Source organism: Caenorhabditis briggsae (assembly GCF_000004555.2).
Source record: "Caenorhabditis briggsae complete genome, chrV, whole genome shotgun sequence".
Lineage (NCBI taxonomy): Eukaryota > Metazoa > Nematoda > Chromadorea > Rhabditida > Rhabditidae > Caenorhabditis > Caenorhabditis briggsae.
In genome coordinates this window covers 5,116,860-5,136,611 of record NC_013488.2, presented here as the reverse complement: position 1 = coordinate 5,136,611, position 19,752 = coordinate 5,116,860, and the positions used below count along the sequence as shown (strand labels likewise).

At 35.3% G+C, this 19,752-nt stretch overlaps 2 protein-coding genes across 2 annotated transcripts in view; both read left to right on the top strand.

The window, feature by feature from the left end:
• Positions 1-483: 483 nt before the first annotated feature.
• Positions 484-15,120, top strand: Cbr-trim-9 (the record flags this gene model as incomplete). Its single annotated transcript, XM_045237011.1, has 13 exons — positions 484-715; positions 1,497-1,604; positions 2,649-3,063; positions 3,221-3,362; positions 3,781-3,840; positions 11,568-11,897; positions 12,494-12,650; positions 12,735-12,776; positions 13,038-13,183; positions 13,856-14,119; positions 14,344-14,545; positions 14,680-14,779; positions 15,012-15,120. The coding sequence occupies 13 exons, from the start codon at positions 484-486 to the stop codon at positions 15,118-15,120; spliced, it is 2,307 nt and encodes a 768-aa protein (XP_045091736.1).
• A 4,412-nt stretch (positions 15,121-19,532) lies between these two features.
• CBG01083 overlaps positions 19,533-19,752 on the top strand; it is a gene marked incomplete at both ends in the record, with an annotated part of 469 nt that continues 249 nt past the window's right edge. The window contains one exon of the mRNA XM_002635821.1: positions 19,533-19,650. Coding sequence (XP_002635867.1) covers positions 19,533-19,650 — 118 coding nt within the window. The remainder of the gene's footprint in view (positions 19,651-19,752) is intronic.

The following is a 19,752-nucleotide window of genomic DNA, read 5'->3' as shown; positions in this document are numbered from 1 at the left end:
TTCTAGGTTTTTTTCAAGAATTTTTCTGATTTTTTGGATTTTTGCTGAAATTTTTTTTCAGAAAAAAAAATCAAAATTCGTGTTTTTTTCTGAAAATTCCCATAACCCAAAAAAACTCTAAAAATCTGTTTATGCGTTTTTTGTCGTTTTCTTCTTCTTCTTCTATTTTTCTCCACTTCAAACAAATACAAACTCTTTACAAGTGGATGCTTTTTCCTGATTCTGCTTCTATTTTTTTCTTGTTAGAAGTTTTTTTTTCTATTTTCGGCGAATTTTTTGGAATCTTCCGATATCGAAAAAATTGTATTTTTTTGCTTTTTGAAGCTTTTTTTAAAGCAATTTTTATTTAATTTTCAAGAGAGATACCCCAGATTTCCTGAAAATTCAGCTTTAATTTTCTTTGTTTTTCCCTCATTTTCATCTGTTTTTTTCGCTCAAAAATTTTATATTCTGCTCAATTTCAAAATTTTCAGCTCCATAATAATGGAAGAAGAGCTCAAATGCACAATATGTACTCGATTCTTTGACGATCCCATCATTCTGACATGTGGTCATAGTTTGTGCAGGATGTGCGCGCTGAAGGCGCACCAGCCATCCACGTCATCTGCCACCTCGTCAATGTCATCGCCCCGCCCATCGACGCCAGGCATTTTGTCGCAAATTTTGAGCTCTGCGAGCTCACCAATCTCCCCGCAGAGTGCTGGAAGTAGTAGTGGTGGGTTTTTTTTAAAAATCTAAATTTTGGTAAATGAAATTCTAAATTTCCAAATTTCGGAGATTTCTGACTTTCTGATTTTTCAAAATCCTGAATTGCAGAATCCAAAATCTGGATATCTGAAGTCTGATATCCTGAATTTCTGAAATTTAGAAATCCTGAATTTTGTGAATTTCTGACTTTCTGATTTTTTTAAGTTCTTGAAGGGCGGAATCCAGAATTACGAAGTTCCCAGATTCTGAAATTCGGAAATTCTGAAATTCGGAATTTCTGAAAATCTATATTTCTGAATTTCTGAATTTCTGATTTTTGAATTCTGAGATTTAGGGGTTTGCGGATTTCAGAATATCTAAAATTCCAGAGTTTCAAAAATTTGAGATTCTTAAATTATAAGTTTATACTATAAAGGTCCATAATTTAAAAATTCCAAAAAATCGATTTCGAATTTTGAAATTCAAATATTTCCGAAAATTCGAAAAATACCTAAAAATTTTATCATTGAAGTAGTTGATGGTTTTGCCTCAAAACCCTTTCCCCACACAAACACACAGAACTACGCGGTCCACTTTTTGTCTTTTGGCGGTATGTTTGTACCCTTTCATTGAATTGGAGGGGTGTCTTGGAGATGACACCATATGTCATCTCCAAGAAATGAAATTGAGTAATCCAATTTCGGAGAAATGGGAGAAAAAAGGGTCTAGGCCGACAAAAGACCACTGACTTATACCTAATTATATAACCAATTTCCAATTAAAAATAATTAATTTCTTTTTTATTACAGGAGCATCTGACACCATGTCGCTGTGCGTCTCCGATGGTGGTGATCATGAGAGTGACAAGTTATCAGTGGTTTCAGAGACAGATTCAGGAGTCGTGGGATGTGGAAGAAGTGAGTTTTCGGAATTTTCGAAATTTAAAGGCGCAGATGAAAGAAATTAGAGAAAATTAGAAGATTTTGGAGAAAGTTATGAGGGATTGAAACTTGTTCTTGGGAATTTCAATCCTTAATTTTTTCCAAACTAGCCCGAAAAATCCTAAAATTTTGAAAATAATCGAAAGTTCTGAAAATTTATATTCTAAGATTTACAGGAATTTCAGAATTTCTCAGAATTTTTCGGTGTTTTGGTAATTTTCTGATATTCTGAAAATCTGAAATTCTGAAATTCTGAAAATCTGAAATTCTGAAATTCTGAATTTCTGAAATTCTGAAAATCTGAAAATCTGAAATTCTGAAATTCTGAATTTCTGAAATTCTGAATTTCTGAATTTCTGAATTTCTGAATTTCTGAATTTCTGAATTTCTGAATTTCTGAATTTCTGAATTTCTGAATTTCTGAATTTCTGAATTTCTGAATTTCTGAATTTCTGAATTTCTGAATTTCTGAATTTCTGAATTTCTGAATTTCTGAATTTCTGAATTTCTGAATTTCTGAATTTCTGAATTTCTGAATTTCTGAATTTCTGAATTTCTGAATTTCTGAATTTCTGAATTTCTGAATTTCTGAATTTCTGAATTTCTGAATTTCTGAATTTCTGAATTTCTGAATTTCTGAAATTCTGAATTTCTGAAATTCTGAAATTCTGAATTTCTGAAATTCTGAAAATCTGAAAATCTGAAATTCTGAAATTCTGAATTTCTGAAATTCTGAATTTCTGAATTTCTGAATTTCTGAATTTCTGAATTTCTGAATTTCTGAATTTCTGAATTTCTGAATTTCTGAATTTCTGAATTTCTGAATTTCTGAATTTCTGAATTTCTGAATTTCTGAATTTCTGAATTTCTGAATTTCTGAATTTCTGAATTTCTGAATTTCTGAATTTCTGAATTTCTGAATTTCTGAATTTCTGAATTTCTGAATTTCTGAATTTCTGAATTTCTGAATTTCTGAATTTCTGAATTTCTTTATATTTTCCTTTGAAAACCAATTTCCAGCAAGCCGCCCATCAAGCATCATTGGTCCTCCCCTATCTCGTCTCCACAACATTCTAACTCCCTCAACATCTGGAGTTCAATTAATCTGCAATTCGTGCCAAAAACCCTCCTACTACTGTGACGAAAATTCCATCGTTAGCGCACCAACAAACCTCGCCATGCAAAACGTCATCAAACGCTATCTGATTGCTCATCCGAACATCAAAGCGGGTCCATCAGTCTGCACACCAACCGAGGAGACGCCTTGCTCATCTACAGTACCCCAGTGTCAGTTGTGCGAAGGGACGGACAATCGGCAGGCGAATGTCTTCTGTGAGCAATGTGATATCTACTACTGTAGTCCGTGTCAGACAGCGTTGCATCCGGCGAGAGGACCGCTGGCGAAGCACAATCTGATAGAAGCCGGTGGCAGGAAGTGAGTTTTTGATTCTGGCAAGTTCGCTCTACTGATAAAAAATTTCAAAACTCTTCATCTCCTTTCAAACGTATCGTAGCGATTCCATTTTTACATAAGAATAAAGCTGAATTTTTGAATTGTAAGATTTATAAAAAATTTCAAAAAAATTTTTCAGAAAATCCAGCACATCTACGCTTCCTCTAAACAACGCCACAACCACTGCTCGAGACCTTCTGCGATGTGTAACCCATCCTGGCGAAGGCCTGACTATGTACTGTCTGGCGTGCAAAGTTCCAGTCTGCTCCAGATGTCTCCAGGTACCGGAATTTTAAATTTCAACAACAATTTACTGACTGTAAACCCTCTTATAGAGAAACCCCTACATACATTTTAACCATCTACTCTATTAGAAAGGCTTACTAACTTGGAGCCAATTTATCTAGGTTCCTGTAAAAGATATCAAGATTTTGTCAACTGATAAAGTATTGGTGATGTCACATTTTATCAGTTGATTACTTTTACGGATGACAAGATAAATGAGCTCATGATAGTAAGGATGATAGTGAGGATGATGGTGAGGATGCTAAAGAGGAAGCTAGTGAGGATTCTAATGAGAATGCTAGTGAGAATGATAGTGAGGAAGATAGTGAGGATGATAGTAAGGATGCTTCTTGATATCTCAGTTTTTCAATATCTCTTCACGACAAACCAATTAAACCCCAATTAATTTTCCAGGACCTTCGACATGCCAATCACGACGTTCAGAGTCTTCCGATTGCCTGTAAAGGACACAAGGTATGTTTTTTTTAAATAATTTGTCAATCATTGTTTTGGCCTGGAAGACTTTACCGCACTAATCCCCATCTTAGTGTCCTTGATCCATCGACATTTTTCAAAAATCTGTCCTTTTGAAATCTGAGATTTTCCATCTAAATACCGTAGCCGTCATTATTATTATTATTTCTTCTAAATGGTCTCTGTATACTAGTATTCACAGAGAGGGGCTAATGATTCCAAAAGCAGGGGGAGGAACACACAATGCGAATTAAAATCCGAATGATGCGGAAATTTTTATGTATTCTTCCACCCATACAAACTTTAGGGAGAACAAAATGAACATGTTTATTCAGTGTGATGGTGTCAAAATGATGACCTTGTATAGGAGAGATGGGAATTTAGCTAGGCGGGTTTGGGAATCAAGTTTAGGGGTTTTCGAGAAACGTTTAGAAAAATTGGGGAAAAATTTCTAGTGAGGATGATATTAAGGATGGTATTCAGGATTCTATCGAGAAGGACGTGAATGATATTTAGGATGCTTTTGTGGAAGCTATTAAGGATGATAGTGAGGATGATACTGAGAATGATACTGAGAGTAAGGTTGAAGGGGATAGTGAGGATCCTATTGAGGATGCTACGAAGAATGCTAGTGAGAATGCTAATTAGGATGACAGTGAGGATGAGGTCGAGAATGATATATAGAATGCTACTGAGGATGAGGTTGAGGATGATAGTGAGGATGAGGTTACGGTCGGTAGTGAAAAAGCCGCAGCTTTCAATTTGACAGACTTTTTTCACTATCCATTTACTGATGACGTGGCACCATCTGGTTCTCCATTGCAGACTTTCCAAGTACCCGACAACACCATATGGTACCCCTGGAAACCTGCCACGTCATCAAGTATGACCTTATGTTCAGAAATTGTCACCTAGTCACCTTATGGAAGTTTTTTAGTCATAACTATCCCAAAAGCCGTTCCAGCTAGTCCAGTAGAGCGCACTTTGCCCAAAAACATCCAATTTACCCTGCGGGCCCCTTGGCTATACTTTTTCTGTCTTAATCCTCCTCCTCCCCTTCTGGATAATTTGTATGTGTATAAAAAGCAACAAAGTAGTATTCTTAAGAGTTGTACACACTCTTAGATGGGCGGTCTTCTTCGTTTTTGACCATGGGAGGGGGGTGACACATAGCCTTCCCGCTCTTTTTCGGCCAAAAAGATTGATGGGGAAAAGCACTTAATGGCGGGAAATAAAAAGAAGTGCAAAAAGAAGAAGAACTTTTTGTATGTATATTTTTATAGTTTTAGGAAGGGACTGGATATCCAGGGGTGACCAGCTTACTGTAAACACTCTAATAGAATCACCCTTAGTTTTGACTCAATTTATCTCGGTTCCTGTAAGAGATATCAACATTCTGTCAACTGATAAAATAGTTATCAAATCATCAGCAATATTTTGTTAGTCAGCTACTATTTGATACCTTTTACAGAAAGTGAGATATAAGGGCTCAACGTTGAGGGTTTGGTAATCTTCATGCTCCAAGTTAATCTCAATTATCTCGATTCTTATAAGAGATATCAAAAATTAGCTAACTGATAAAAACTTTGCAATAATATCACCTTCTTTTATCAGTTGACATATTTTAGATATTTTTTATGAGAACCGAAATAATTGAGCGAAAAGAAAACGCTCTAATTGGTTCATTCTAAAGTGAACTTTAACATGATAAGAGCGCCCTTCAACTGATAAGGTTAATTTACCACTAACATTTGCTTTGTAATTAACGCTATTTTGTTAATTACCCTCACACCTCTCTTTCGCCATTATCAGTAACATTATATGTACATAAAATCAAATATTTGAAATTGAGGAGATTCCATTGAATGAAATTTGATATTTCCTCCAATCTCTATCTCTCTCTCTTTCTATCGAACGAACGCGATAATGATGAGGTGAAATGTGAGATGTTCTATAAGATGTGGACCACTTGGACATGTACATTTCGTTGGGGTGATGATGGGTTATGTAATTTTGAGGAACAGCTACGCGGTTGGGATGGGATGTGGAACGGGTTCAGATTTCTATGGTGCTTGGGGGGGGGTCATTTTTTTGAGATTTTGTTTAATTCAAAATGTGGACTTATGTAAAATTTTTAGCTCTCTCGAATGGTACAAAAATCTAAACGTTAGCTAAAAAACTTAAAGAGTTCCGGTTCATTTTAAAAATGCATCCCCATTGTCAGATGGTTCTTGCGACGGTTTAGCTCAATTGCTGGTTTTTATTTTTATTTTACCGAATTTCAAATTTTGACGTACGTAAATTTTTTCCCGTTCGATTGGTACAAAATTCAAAACTCTAGTTAAAAAACTTAAAAAGTTAAGGACAATTTAAAACATGGTCTGAACTGTACTTGCGACCGTTTAGCTTGGGTTTGTCAGAAAATGGGTACCCCTAACTTTGAGCTAACTAATCTCGGTTATTATGAAAGATATCAAAAAGTGGTCAACGGACAAAATGTTTATCAAATTATCAGAAACACTTTACCAGTTGAACATTTTTCGATACCTTTTAAAGGAAATCAGATATATTGGCTCAAAGTTATAGTTCGATTAGTTCGAGCTTGATTTTTCTGTGGAAAACCTCTTGGATTCCGTTCTCCTCACCCATTCCCATGTAATTGACAGCCGTGTGTGTATGCGATGGTTGGTATCATCGGTTGTACTAGTGTTTATTTACAACCTTGCCCCCCTCCGCTCGTTTCCACGAATCTTTTTGTGCCCAGGCAAAGAGCAAAAAGAGCTGTGACACGAGATTCCTGGAGAATGAGTAGTGGTGGTAGTGGTGGGGGATCAACTGATTTTGTTCTCCTTGCGTTTTTGTTTGAAAACAAATGACAAATGTTCGGAGGGGTTTTACACTGGGCCGAGGGACGAAAAGTAATCGGAGAGAGAAGCATACATAACATATTAGGATAGGGGGTATCAATGACAATAGGGGGGACCAATTTGTTGCTATTCGATAGGGGAGAGAGAATAACAACAATAGCAAGTGGGTAAATATGGAGAGGAGCTGTGTGTTCTGAAGTGGGTACTGATTGAGAAAAGGGACCAAGGGAATGGGTTCCTGAACTTGGGATGATTTCTTTAGCTTGACATGGAGCGACCCATACTCCGAGGGTACATTGAAATAGGGTACATCATGCTCAAGGGGTTCATTGACTGACAGGGTACATCGTCTGAAAAATCGCATCTAGGTAGTAGATTAGCCTAGAGATTGGCCTAGATTGGCCTAGATGTACTCCCTGATAGTGAGAAAACTACCTAGAAAACCCCTTCAAACGATGTACCCTCTGAGTCAATGTACTCCCTGAGCATGATGTACCCTCTTTTGATGTACCCCCGGAGTATGGGCCACATGGAGCCAAAAATCTTGAAACCCAAGCACCATTTAGAGATTCACAAAAACAAGTTAAACTAACCTGTAAATGCTTAAATTGGAAATAAAAACCTTTCGTTTGGAAAAATAAAGTTGTCCAAGTCTAGGTTTTCAAATCGCCTGTAACTTTTTTGGTTTTTAAGCTAAAGTTATAACGTTTTACATGAAAAACCTAACTGTTAACTTACAGCTCATAGATCTCATTTCCTGTGAATGGTATCGAAAATTGGTCAATTGACAAAATGTTTATCATATTATCAGAAATGTTTTTTAGTTAACAAATTTTTGATATCTTTCACAGGAACCGAGATAATCTGGCTCAAAGTTAAAGGAAAGGAGCGCTTGTAACACAGGTTTTACGGTACCCCTAACTTTGAGCTCATATATCTCATTTCCTGTCCTGTAGAAGATATCAAAAAGTGCTCAGCTGACAAAATGTTTATCACAATATCACCAACATTTTATTAGTTGACAACTTTTTTTATATCTTTCACAGAAACCGAGATAATCGAGTTAAAGGTGCAAGTACTATGCGAACATTGACGGTATGTTTCATTTTTAAAATAAAGCTTCAGCTTTAAAAATTTACATGGATTGCATTAGAAAATTTTTGCTTTTTCCATAGATACAAAAACCAAAATCCTAGCTCAAAAACTAAGAAAGTCACAGCAAAAAATTCGCTATCGTATTTTTAACCATAAATTCCCAAATGACATTTTCCACTTTAAATTTAGTCCTCCGTTTACTTCTCATTTTTCATCTTGCACCTCAATCATAAATCTGCGGTAAAGGCCCCCCTATTCTCTATTTTACCACACACATAAATTAGCTTTTCCGGAGAGGTGTCTCTCTGAATTCTGAGCCCCCCCCCCCCTCCAGAAGGTGGTTCAGGGTAATTGCGTCCCGGTCGAGAGAAAGAGGCAAATATGATTTATGGGTTACGCCTTGGTTTTCGTGGAATGAAATGTTTTGGCGGATTTTTCGAAAGTTCTAGGGATCTCGAACTTGTTCAACCATAGCTGTCAGATACCAGGCCGCGGTCGGAGCCTTGGAGATTGCTGTGGACCAAACCGGCTGTTCTGCTGGAAACAAGCTCAGCCACTCAGAAACTTCTAGACCACCAAGCCAACTCATCCCAGAAGTACCGTAATCAAAAAAACAGGGTTCTGATTTAGAATATCAGATTTCCAAAGTTCCGGTCTTGGAAAACTCGGTATACTCAGAGATTCCAAAACACCACCGGCTACTATTATATGCTAATAGTAAGCTGTACAAAAAGCCGAACTATTAGAATATGACACATGTTCTCTCTCAGGTAACCAGACACATACACCCAGGTGATAGGGAGGTTTACAAGTTACACATCGTAAAATCTCGACTCGTGTTCTCTTGTCGGCGGCGCGGCTCTTTTGAGACCCGAAAACGCAACACGGCTCTATTCAATGGGTCGGGTACGGCAACTTTTTATTGCACATTAAGCAAATTTGTGTACGGGGTCACGGCTAGGTTAAAACGCGGTCAAAAGGGATGTATAAAAAATGCGTATGATGGGTTTCCGGGGGTTTCGACTCACAACTTGTCAGAGGGGCTTACTTTGAGCCAATTTATCTAGGTTCTTGTGATAGATATCGAGAAGTAGTCCACTGATGAAATGTTTATCAAATTATCAGAAATATTTTGTCAGTTGACAAATTTTTGATATCTTCCATAGGGACGGAGATAGGGGAGCTCAAAAAATATAGTATGTTTTGACCATATCTTTTTAAGAACATAAATAATCGAGCTCAAAGTTTATGGTATGTTTTACCCATAATTTTTTTTTTCATTTTTGAGCTAAATCATTTATTTTTGTACCATTCGGTCAGCATATATTTTTACATAATTTGAAAATAGAAGATATTAATTTTCATTTCGCTAGTTTGTGGAATAAATTTTCGTAGTTTACATACTGGTCAAAATAAGTTCACAAGCCTATAATTTTCCGTTCTTCATCCGTTCTTGCTCCATCTCGATTTAGCTGGGTTTATGGTCCTTGTACAGGTGCCAAGGGTCACCCTCTAACCTAATCTCCTTACAATACCCATCTCCCAACCCTCTAATTTGTACTATTCATCCGTCACACCCTGCCCAAGTCGGCACATCCTTTCTGGCTAGAAACCCCTATTGTTTACTCAAGGGTTCCTCTCTTCATACTGTTACATAATACAGTATTATTCTAACGCCTTCTGTCTTTTTGCCCCCTAATCCCATATCCACGCAATCTGTCTTCAACGTCATCTTGTCTTCTAGAGGCGTTACGCAATACTGGAACAGCTGACGACTTGGTTATAATTTTATAATTTATCATTGGTTGGGCTGGGGGTGTTGCGACCGAGGTGTCGTATGACGGAAGTCATGAAAATTGGTGGGGACTCTGTTTCTAATCGCTCAAAATCTGCGACAACGGTGATGGATGAGTTGGTGGGGATAATGGATGAGAGGGGAGATGGGGGCCTTTTTAAAAATTCGACATTTTCAGGGGGTCCGAAATCTCACAGCCTACGTTATTATAGACAAAAAAACTCTTTTGATTGGTACAAAAATCAAAACTCTAGCTTACAAACGAGGTTATTTATGGGCCGAAAATACCGTCAACGCCACCATCTTGTACTCTTTGAGCTCAATTATCTCGGTTCCCTTAAATGATATCGAAAATCTGTCAACTGATAAAATGTTTATCATAACATTGTCAATATTTTTGTAGTAGACTAATTTTTGATATCTCTTATGGTTCCCAAGATAATTGAGCTCAAATTTTGGTCACCACAGATCCTCTTTGATAACAGTAAAGGGGAGGACAAAAAAGTGTCCCCCGGAATACGAAATGACATCAATCACCCCCTTCTTGTTTAAATCCGGGAAACGGGAGGAGACGTGTTGTTGCGCAAAATGTACACACCGCGATTTTTGGGACACACCACATAATTTATGCGGAGGGAAGGGACGGAAGAGAAAAAAGATGTGTACTACTTGGAAAGTGGAAAAAAGTGGACCAGATTACAGTTTAAGCTCGATTATCCTGGTTATCTTGAGAGATAGAAAAATTTTCCAAACTACAAAAATATTTGTGACATTATGATAAACATTTTATCAGTTGACAACTTTTTTATATCTTTTATAGAAATTGAGATAACGGAGCTCAATAATGGAATGATCATAACTCGCTTCATTTTTGAGCTGGTGTTTTGATTTTGGTACCAATAGAAAGAGCGTAAAATTTTATACACGATCCTAACAATTTTGAAATTTCATTTTCGAAAAGTTTGTAATATATCGCATACAGAAAGTTAGCCATATTTATATCTGAATCGAATTTATAGCTGAATTTATACCTGAATCGAATAATTAAAGCTCTATTTAAAAAATGAAGAAAGTTATGGGCAAAATCATATAATGCACTTTGAGCTATCTCGATTCCTGTGAAAAATATCAAAAAGTGGCTAACTAATAAAATATTTCTGATAATTTGATAAATATGTTGTCAATTGACTACTTTTTAATATCTTTTACAGTAACCAGATATGTCGGCTCAAAGTCGACACTCAGAAGGACTTCTTTGGGTCACGATTCCTTTAAAACTTATCGACAAATGGTTGACTGATGAAAAAAAGCTTATGAAATTTTACATATTTCGATTGTTAACAGTTTTTTTGGTAAATTTTTTAGGAATCAAGTTAACGAGTACCAAAGCTGTTAACCCGAGTTTTAGCTTCAAAGTTATTGAGCTCAACTTTTATTTTTTTTGCAATACTAGGATCTAGTACTAGACACTTCCTCTCTTGTTCCTCAATTCCAAAGATTTCATTTCCACATTTCGACACCCTCTGCCGCAATCTCATCTCATCCCTTCCTAATTCAATTTGTCTTCTTCTTCATCTCAAGGCGCGAACTTTTCCCTCTTCCTGTTGCTTCATCAACCACCCCTCCCCTCTAAATTAGGCTAATTTAAGGAGGGGATATGTGTAACAAGAAACTTTTCATCGTCATTTCGAAATTCATCAATTCTAAATTCGCGCCCTTTTCTGAATTTTTATTCCGAGGGACTGGCAGATGGGGATGGGGTCTGTGAAAAATGGGAAGGAGAAAAATGGAAGAATCGCTAATTACCGAATAATTTGGCAGTTTGTCATTTGGAAGGGTCATCGCATTCTAAGGGAAATTGAGGAGAAGGAAAGAATAAATGAGGGAACTTGGAATTTGAGATTTCGAAGGATTTAATGTCCCCGAAAACTCTGAAAGACTTTGAAACTAAAATTCCTATTATTTTGCAGACGGAACTCTCGACAACTCTCCAACAACTCTCTGAAAAAGCAAAAACGGCCACAGAAGAAATTGGACGTTTGAAAGGACTTCACGATGTGATCCGAAATAATTGCAATGATTTCAAATCGAATGTTTGCATTCAAATCGATCAACTCATTGAACAACTTCAAATGAGAAAAGAGAAATTAATGCAGCACGTTGAGGAGCAGGCTGAAAATAAACGACGCATTCTGAAGGCTCAAATCGTTAGGTGCACTGGAAAATTGACGAAAACGTCGGCATTGATTCAGTTTTGTATTGAAGCGCTCAAGGAACCCGATGCGACGGTTTATATGCAGGTGAGGCAATATAATGTTGAGAACACAATTGTTTAATTTGATGAATTCCTTGATTTCCGAATTTCTAGTCTCATTGTTTTAGCGCGAATGAAGGTCCAGCCTGCGGACCGAACCCTTCAAACTGATTATGAGAATCTCAGAATCTCAAAATCTCAGAATCTCAATATCTCAGAATCTCAAAATCTCAGAATCTCAAAATCTCAAAATATCAGAATCTCAGAATCTCAAAATCTCAGAATCTCAGAGTCTCAAAATCTCAGAATCTCAGAATCTCAAAATCTCAAAATCTCAAAATCTCAGAATCTCAGAATCTCAGAATCTCAGAATCTCAGAATCTCAAAATCTCAGAATTTCAGAATCTCAAAATCTAAGGATCTCAGAATCTCAGGATCTCAGATTTTCAGAATCTCGAAAATTCCGAAGTTTCAGAAATTCCAAATAATCGGAAGTTCCTAAATACCTTTCTAAAAAATCCAAAAATAAGAATTACAGATATTCGAAAAAGTTCAGGAAATACATTTTTTCGGAAAATTGAAATCTTTAAATCGCTTCAACTTTTCAAATAATTCCAGAAGTTTCAAAAAATTCACTTTCAGATCTCCAACGCTCTGCTCCACCGATCCACCAGCCTCGAATTCCTCTGGCACAAAGAAATGCGTACAAAACCGGAAATCGACTCGGATTTCGTCCTAAATTTGGATACCAAACACCTACAGTACACCATACAAACTCTGGATTTTGCTCAGCTTAAAGGTGAGAAATATTCGAAAAAGATTTTTTTTCAGCGAAAAATTTCCAGTTTTTAAACAAAAAGCGAAACTTAATAAAAATATTTAGCCGGCTGTAGAGGCACCCGATTCAAAGGAGACCCATCCAGAGGTAGATTAAAATAAAAATCGATATTTTACAGTGATTTGTGATAGTAGTTGTATCAATTTTGATTTGTGACCACCTCACCAATGCACCAAAATTACACACCCCTTAGTTTTTTCTGAAATATCTGAAAATATTTTTTGGCTCTGAAAAAAATGTTGGCTCGAAAAAAATGTGTTGGTCCTCATTCCACCACCAAGTTGTCTATATATTTCTTATATTTTTGCATGAAAAATTTATATTTTCCCCCAAAATGAATATTTTCAGTACCATCAGCTCCAATTATCGAAACTTCCGAGTGCTCGGCGGAAAACAACTCGGTTACTGTAGTTTGGAGGCCACGGAACGATGGAAGTGCTGTTGATGGATTTGCATTGGAGATTGATACAGGAAGAGATGATGGGAATTTTAAGGTAATTCTTTTTTTTCGTAAATTTTAAATTTTCGGAATTTCGAACAAATTGAAAATTACGAATTTCAACATTTTCGGAAGGAATTTCTGAATTTCGGAATTTCTGAATTTCGGAATTTCTGATTTTCTGAATTTCTGAATTTCTGAATTTCTGAGTTTCTGAATTTCTGAATTTCTAAATTTCTGAATTTCTAAATTTCTGAATTTCTGAATTTCTGAATTTCTGAATTTCTGAATTTCTGAATTTCTGAATTTCTAAATTTCTGAATTTCTGAATTTCTGAATTTCTGAATTTCTGAATTTCTAAATTTCTGAATTTCTGAATTTCTGAATTCTGAATTTCGGAATTTCGGAATTTCTGAATTTCTGAATTTCTGAATTTCTGAATTTCTGAATTTCTGAATTTCTGAATTTCTGAATTTCTGAATTTCTGATTTTCTGAATTTCTGAATTTCTGAATTTCTGAATTTCTGAATTTCTGAATTTCTGAATTTCTGAATTTCTGAATTTTTGAATTTCTGAATTTCTGAATTTCTCAAGTTTCCTCCAAAATATATATTCAGAAAAATGTTTTTTTTTTCAATTCCGAATTTCTGCAATTTTCGATTCCTGAATTACATTTTTTAAATTGGAAATTTCAAATCACATATTTCAAAATAATCCAAATTTTCAGGAAGTCTACTCTGGTCCCGACACGATTTGTACCATCGACGGACTTCATTTCAATACCGTCTACACAGCTCGCGTCAAATCATTCAATTCGGCTGGCGAAAGTGAATACAGCGAATCGATTTGTCTTCAAACCGCCCAAGTTGCATGGTTCCAACTCACCAAATCTCCATCTCAACGGGATATGATACTCTCAAATGAATGTGCAACACTGTGTGGTAACACTTTGGAACATCGCACTGTTCTAGGATCAATCGCTTTTTCAAAGGTACAGTATTCTTTCTCGATCTTGGATATTTTGAATTTTTATCAATTTTCGAGGTGTGACAGTTTGATTTTAGTCTTCTGAAAATTCCGAAATTTTGAAAATTTCTGGTTACTGTAAATCCGGAACTTTTCAAGTTTTCCAAGAAGATACAACCGCGAGCCCACCAGCTCAACTCCTCTAGGGGCGCATGTATGTACCATCAAAAATTCCCGTATTTTTTGCAGGGTGTCCACTACTGGGAAGTTACTGTAGACCGTCATGACGGTCATGCAGACATCGTCATCGGCGTTGCTCAGCCGGCGGTCAATCGAAATCTGATGCTCGGAAAAGATCTTCACGGATGGTCCATGTATGTGGATGGAGAGAGATCTTGGTATCTGCACAACGAAACGCATCACAATCGAATTCTTGGCGGCGTCGGAAGAGGTAACTATCAGGAACCTAGATACATTGGTTCAAAGTTGAACATTTCAAATACCTCTCACGAGGAACCTAAGTTTTCTAGTCAAGAAATCATTGATTTCAAAAACCATTAAAATTCTGAAATGTTTGATGTGCAGGTACCGTAATTGGTGTGAAATTGGACTGCGATCGAGGTGTGATGGAGTTCACGATCAATGATAGGAAACGAATGTATCAAGGAAATCCAGTGGCGTTTACGTAAGTTCTCTGTTTTTATCCGAAAAATATTGAACCTCGAAAGTTCAGAATTTCAGCATCTTGATATTTCAGGTTATGAGAAAATTAAAACTTTTTGAAATTCTGTAATTCAGGAATTCCGGAATTCAGAATCTTAGCAATTCGGAATTTCAGACCTCCGAATCTAAAAATTTCAGATTTCCAAAATTTCAGAATATCGGAATTTCCGAATCTAAATTATTATTTTTTTCAGAAACATGCCACGTGGACTCTACTATCCAGCATTTTCTGTAAATGCCAATGCAGCCATCACCGTCCACACCGGTCTCTCATGTCCCCCATCTCCAGATGGCAGTGAATAATTTTTTGGAAAACAATCACTATAAAAAATTACAGTATTACAAATCATCAAAAAATCTTTCATTTTTGTCCCCCACCCCCACTTTTTATGTCTCCCAAAAGAACATCTTCTAACCGGTAACTCATTTATTTTCCTTAAAAATTTTATGTAAAAAAGAGTTGGGTTTTTGCATTATTTTAAAGCCTGGAAGCTGAAATAAAAGATTTTATTCTAGAAAAAAGTTTTCTCTTTGCACAACAATTGAACAAATTTCAGGCTTTCAATGATTTTCGATAAATTTTTGAAAATTGTTTTTGAAAAAATACCGTAAACACTCTAATAGAAAGCCACCCGCACCATCCTCTTCGTGCCTATATATCTCACTCATTCTGAAATATATAAACAAGTTGTTAACTGATAAAATGTTTATCATGATATCAGCAACATTTTATTAGTTGAGCACTTTTTGATACCTCTCACAAAAAACAAGATACATGGGCTCAAATTTGACGATTCGGCTGGCGTTCTATTAGAGTGTTTACGGTACCACCTGAAACTTCTGAGGGTTCAGAGGTTTTTGGATTTTGGGAATTTCAAACTCCTAATTCTTGAACTTTCAAATTTCTGAACTTCTGCATTTCCCCTCGAACATTTTCCCACCCAATCATCCATAGATTTCTTCCACCTCAATGAGTTTCCCCATCTCTTGTTTGTGTGATTCAATTTGGCGGATCATTGAATAAAAATGCACACTATTCTCTCTAGTTTTTATATCCATACACACCTCTCAAATCATCACATACTCAATGACATTACGATCGCCATGATGGAATCGTGACAATCAATAACTTTTATGGGATTTCCGGTGTCCTCATTTTTTTTGGGGTTGTGGTATGTATGCTGACGTTGTACAGTGATTAGAACTTCCAATTTCCTGACAATTTGTTTCTAATTTACTTGATTTCAAAATTTGTAAAAAGCTTCACATAAGAATGATAAGCGTATTGTCAGTTGACAACTTTTCGATATTTCTCGAACGAGTCGAGATTTAAACATTTGAGATTCTGAATTTCCAATTTTTCGCGTTCTCGATTATACGAACTTCAGAATCTCAGGAGAGCATTTAACCTGAAAACTCTAAAGAAAAAACCAAAATATCTGAAATCCGGGACACTAATTTGGTACTGAAATTTGCAAAAATCAGCAAAATTTTCAAATTTTCAAGTTTTGCTAGATTTTTTTTGAAAAGGGAGATGCGTCAACCGCCTGGTGTATAACAATAGCTCACTAGAAAATCACATTTTAGAGGGGACTTCAAAAATACTTTTGTTAAAGCATTTTTCCTGGCGAAAACCATGTGAGCATACTTTTTCTCTTTTTTCGAACAGTTCTCATATGTTTACCTCTGGAACTTCCACATCTTTCCTACCACTGAAAAAAAAAACCTGTTTATCTGGATTTTCTCCATTTTTACTTTGTAACATTGTGCAAACACAAAATTGTGTCAACAAAATTGTGTCAAACCGTTGGCGGCTCTTATTTTTTGTGCTTGATTTTATTGAAATCGTTCTCTGAAATTTTGTTTTAAAAGTTTTGTTTTAGAGTTCTCAAAAATTGTTTAAGAAGTTAACAATTTTTAAAACTTTCAAAAATTCAGGAGTTCCGAAGTTCGAAAATTGAAAATTATAAAATTTTGAAATTAAAAAAATCCACAAATAAACGAAATCCCAAATTTTCAAGATTTTGAGATTTTAAGTATAAGGTTGGTAGGAAAGTAACTATCCCTTGTTTTATTTCTGAATAATAGAAAAACCAGATTAAGCCAAGATTAGCAGTGTGAACCGTCGTGGTCCACAACAAGTTGCCAACATTCAGGTAACTTGTGGATACCATACCTCCAAAAGATAGTTATCCGCGAATCGAAATATCCCTTTTTCCAATTGTTTCTCATAAATAATGCTAAATTCCTCATCCTCCAGGAGGGTTTGTACATCTCCGAATAATCAATAATCTGATAGAGCCAAGTTGCGACTATAATTAGGTGTGGGAGAACCGTCCCGCTGAAGCTGCTCGAGTCTGACTTGACTTTCGTTAAAAATCTATGTATCTGAGCCGCTTTGAGTGGACGGTTCTCCTTCACCCCGTGAAAGTCCTGGTTTTGTTCTATCAGATTATTGGTTATTCGGAGATATACAACACCATCTGGAGCGTAAGGACTTCGACAAAATCGATGAGAAAAAAAATGTACCAAAGCAATAGTTTGATTCGCAACCAGCTAGCGTTTGGAGGGATGGTATCCACAAGTTACCAAAATGTAGACAACATGTTATGGACCACGACGGTACATTGGATTAATCTTGTTTTTGTTTTATTCACTAATGAAAAAATGGACAGTTACTTTCCTTCCAACCTGATATCTGAAATTCAAAAAAAATTTTAATTCAGAAATATTCCGAAATCCCAGAAAAAAAATCGAAAGTTCTGAAAATCTAGAATCTAAAATTTCAATCGTCAGAAATTCGGAAATTCAGAAATTTCTCCTTTTATAAGTTCATTTCCATAACTTTGCATACAATAATATTTTAACACATCTTTTCCTTCATTCATAAAATAATTTTAAAAAGCAAAAAGTCAATGAGAAAAGGGGATTTTTATTTGCGCAGAGTGGTAACCACTACAGCAGCGGGAGAACTGGTTATTAGCATATAAATAAATGGGAAAAATCATAAAGTAAATACAGTTTTATTTGTTAGGAATCGAAGGATGAGAGAAGAGGATTGGTAGGGAAAACCAGAGAGAAGGAGAAGCGGAGAAATAGAAAAAAATCGAATTCTGTGAAAATGGGCTGTGGATATGATTGAAAATTTATATTTCCTTGTAAAAATATATATTCTTTATATTTTTAGCGATTTTTACATGCTTTCTATGTTTACAGTTTTTTCCCATTCCTGACAACTTTAAGGAATTGAGAAATTCGAATTTTCCGGATTTCTTGGTTTTAAAGTATACTTGAATTTCTTATTTTTCTGAATTTTCCGGAATCCTGAATTTCTGAATTTCCGAATTTTTGAATTTCTGAGTTTACGAATTCCCCCAACTTCTGAGATTCTGAGTCTGAACTTGTTCATGTCTGAATTTATAATTGTCTCCATTTCTAAATTTCTAAATTACAAATTTTCAAATGTTTTGAATTTCAGATTTTCAGAAGTCTCGAATATCAGATTTTTTAATTTTCCTTTTTTCGAATTTCTGAAGTTTTTGAAGTTTTTGAATTTTTCCTTTTTTTTCTTTTTTTCTCCTCCACCCACACTCATTCGTCATCGATATGGAATACCTTTTTTTCTAACTTTTTTCTTGTTTTGTTCTCTGCTACTCCTTTTTTCCTGTACTCTCTCTCTCGCTCTCCACATGCGTATCTATAACTCTTTATATGGTTTTTCTTTTCCACCTCTTCCTCAATTTTTTTTCAAATTTTATGAATCATAAAATAAACAAATATTGGGAAGAGAGGCACATAGATAGCACTGAATCCACTCTTTTTAATTTTTTTTGAAAAAAATTATTTTTTCCAATAATATTTTTTTTGTATTGAAATCCGTAACTCAGAAATCTAGAAAGTAGGAAATTCGGAAATGTTGATTTTTCAGAAATTCCTAAACTAGGAAATTCAAAAGTTAGGAATTCCAAAAATCAAATATTTTGAAATTTAAGAAGTCTGAAATGTCGGAATTCAGAATCTGAGATTTCGGAAACTGATAATTTCAAAAATGTTCAAGATTCACGAATTTAAAAATTTGTTTTTTTTGGAAACGATTTTGAAATTTCATAAAAACTAATTTTTTTTTAATCATAGAAAACCTGTAATTCACGAATTTCGACAAATTCATAATTCAGAAATCTAGAAAGTCAAAAATTTTGAATTTCAAAAATTTATGCAATTTGAAAATCTGAGGATCTGGAATTCTGGGATTCCGAACGTTTGAGATTCTGAATTTCCGAGGCTCTGAGATTCGGAAATTCTTAAAATTCTGAAATTCACAAAATCAGAAATCTCGAAAGTCAGATATTATTGTTGTGCGAAAAATTGGAGTCGAGACGCAGACAGTTGAACAAAAAATTTCTCTGCGTCTCCACCGAGTAGGTGCTATTTAGGCTTGCCGCTTCGAGGTGCCTACCGTATTCAGACTGCAAAAAATACTCTCTAACTCCAATTTTTTCGGACAACATAGTATTTCAAAACAGAAAAATACTTAAACTTTAGAAAATTGATAAATGTAGAAATCCGTTTTTTTAATTTCCGAAAAAATTAAAAAATCTGAAAATTTTCTGTCTTATTCGATTTTTTTCCTTTTTTCTCTAATTTTTACTTTTACCAAGTCTCTTCACTAGAAAACTTTAATTAAAAAGATTTTTCAGATTTTCAGACATCTGAAAATGTGGTCAGCCTGGCTAATTGTAATTTACACTCTAACGTGTTTGGTCGTGATTCTATTCCTAGTATCCATCGTTTGGTTCATTCAAAACGATCGGAAACGAAAACGAATGATTGATGGTAAACTAATTTTTTGAAATTGTTGAAATTTTCGAAAAAAGTTTTCAAAATTTCAACAATTTCAATTTTCTATATTTTCTCTAAAAATCTTATTACCGTAAA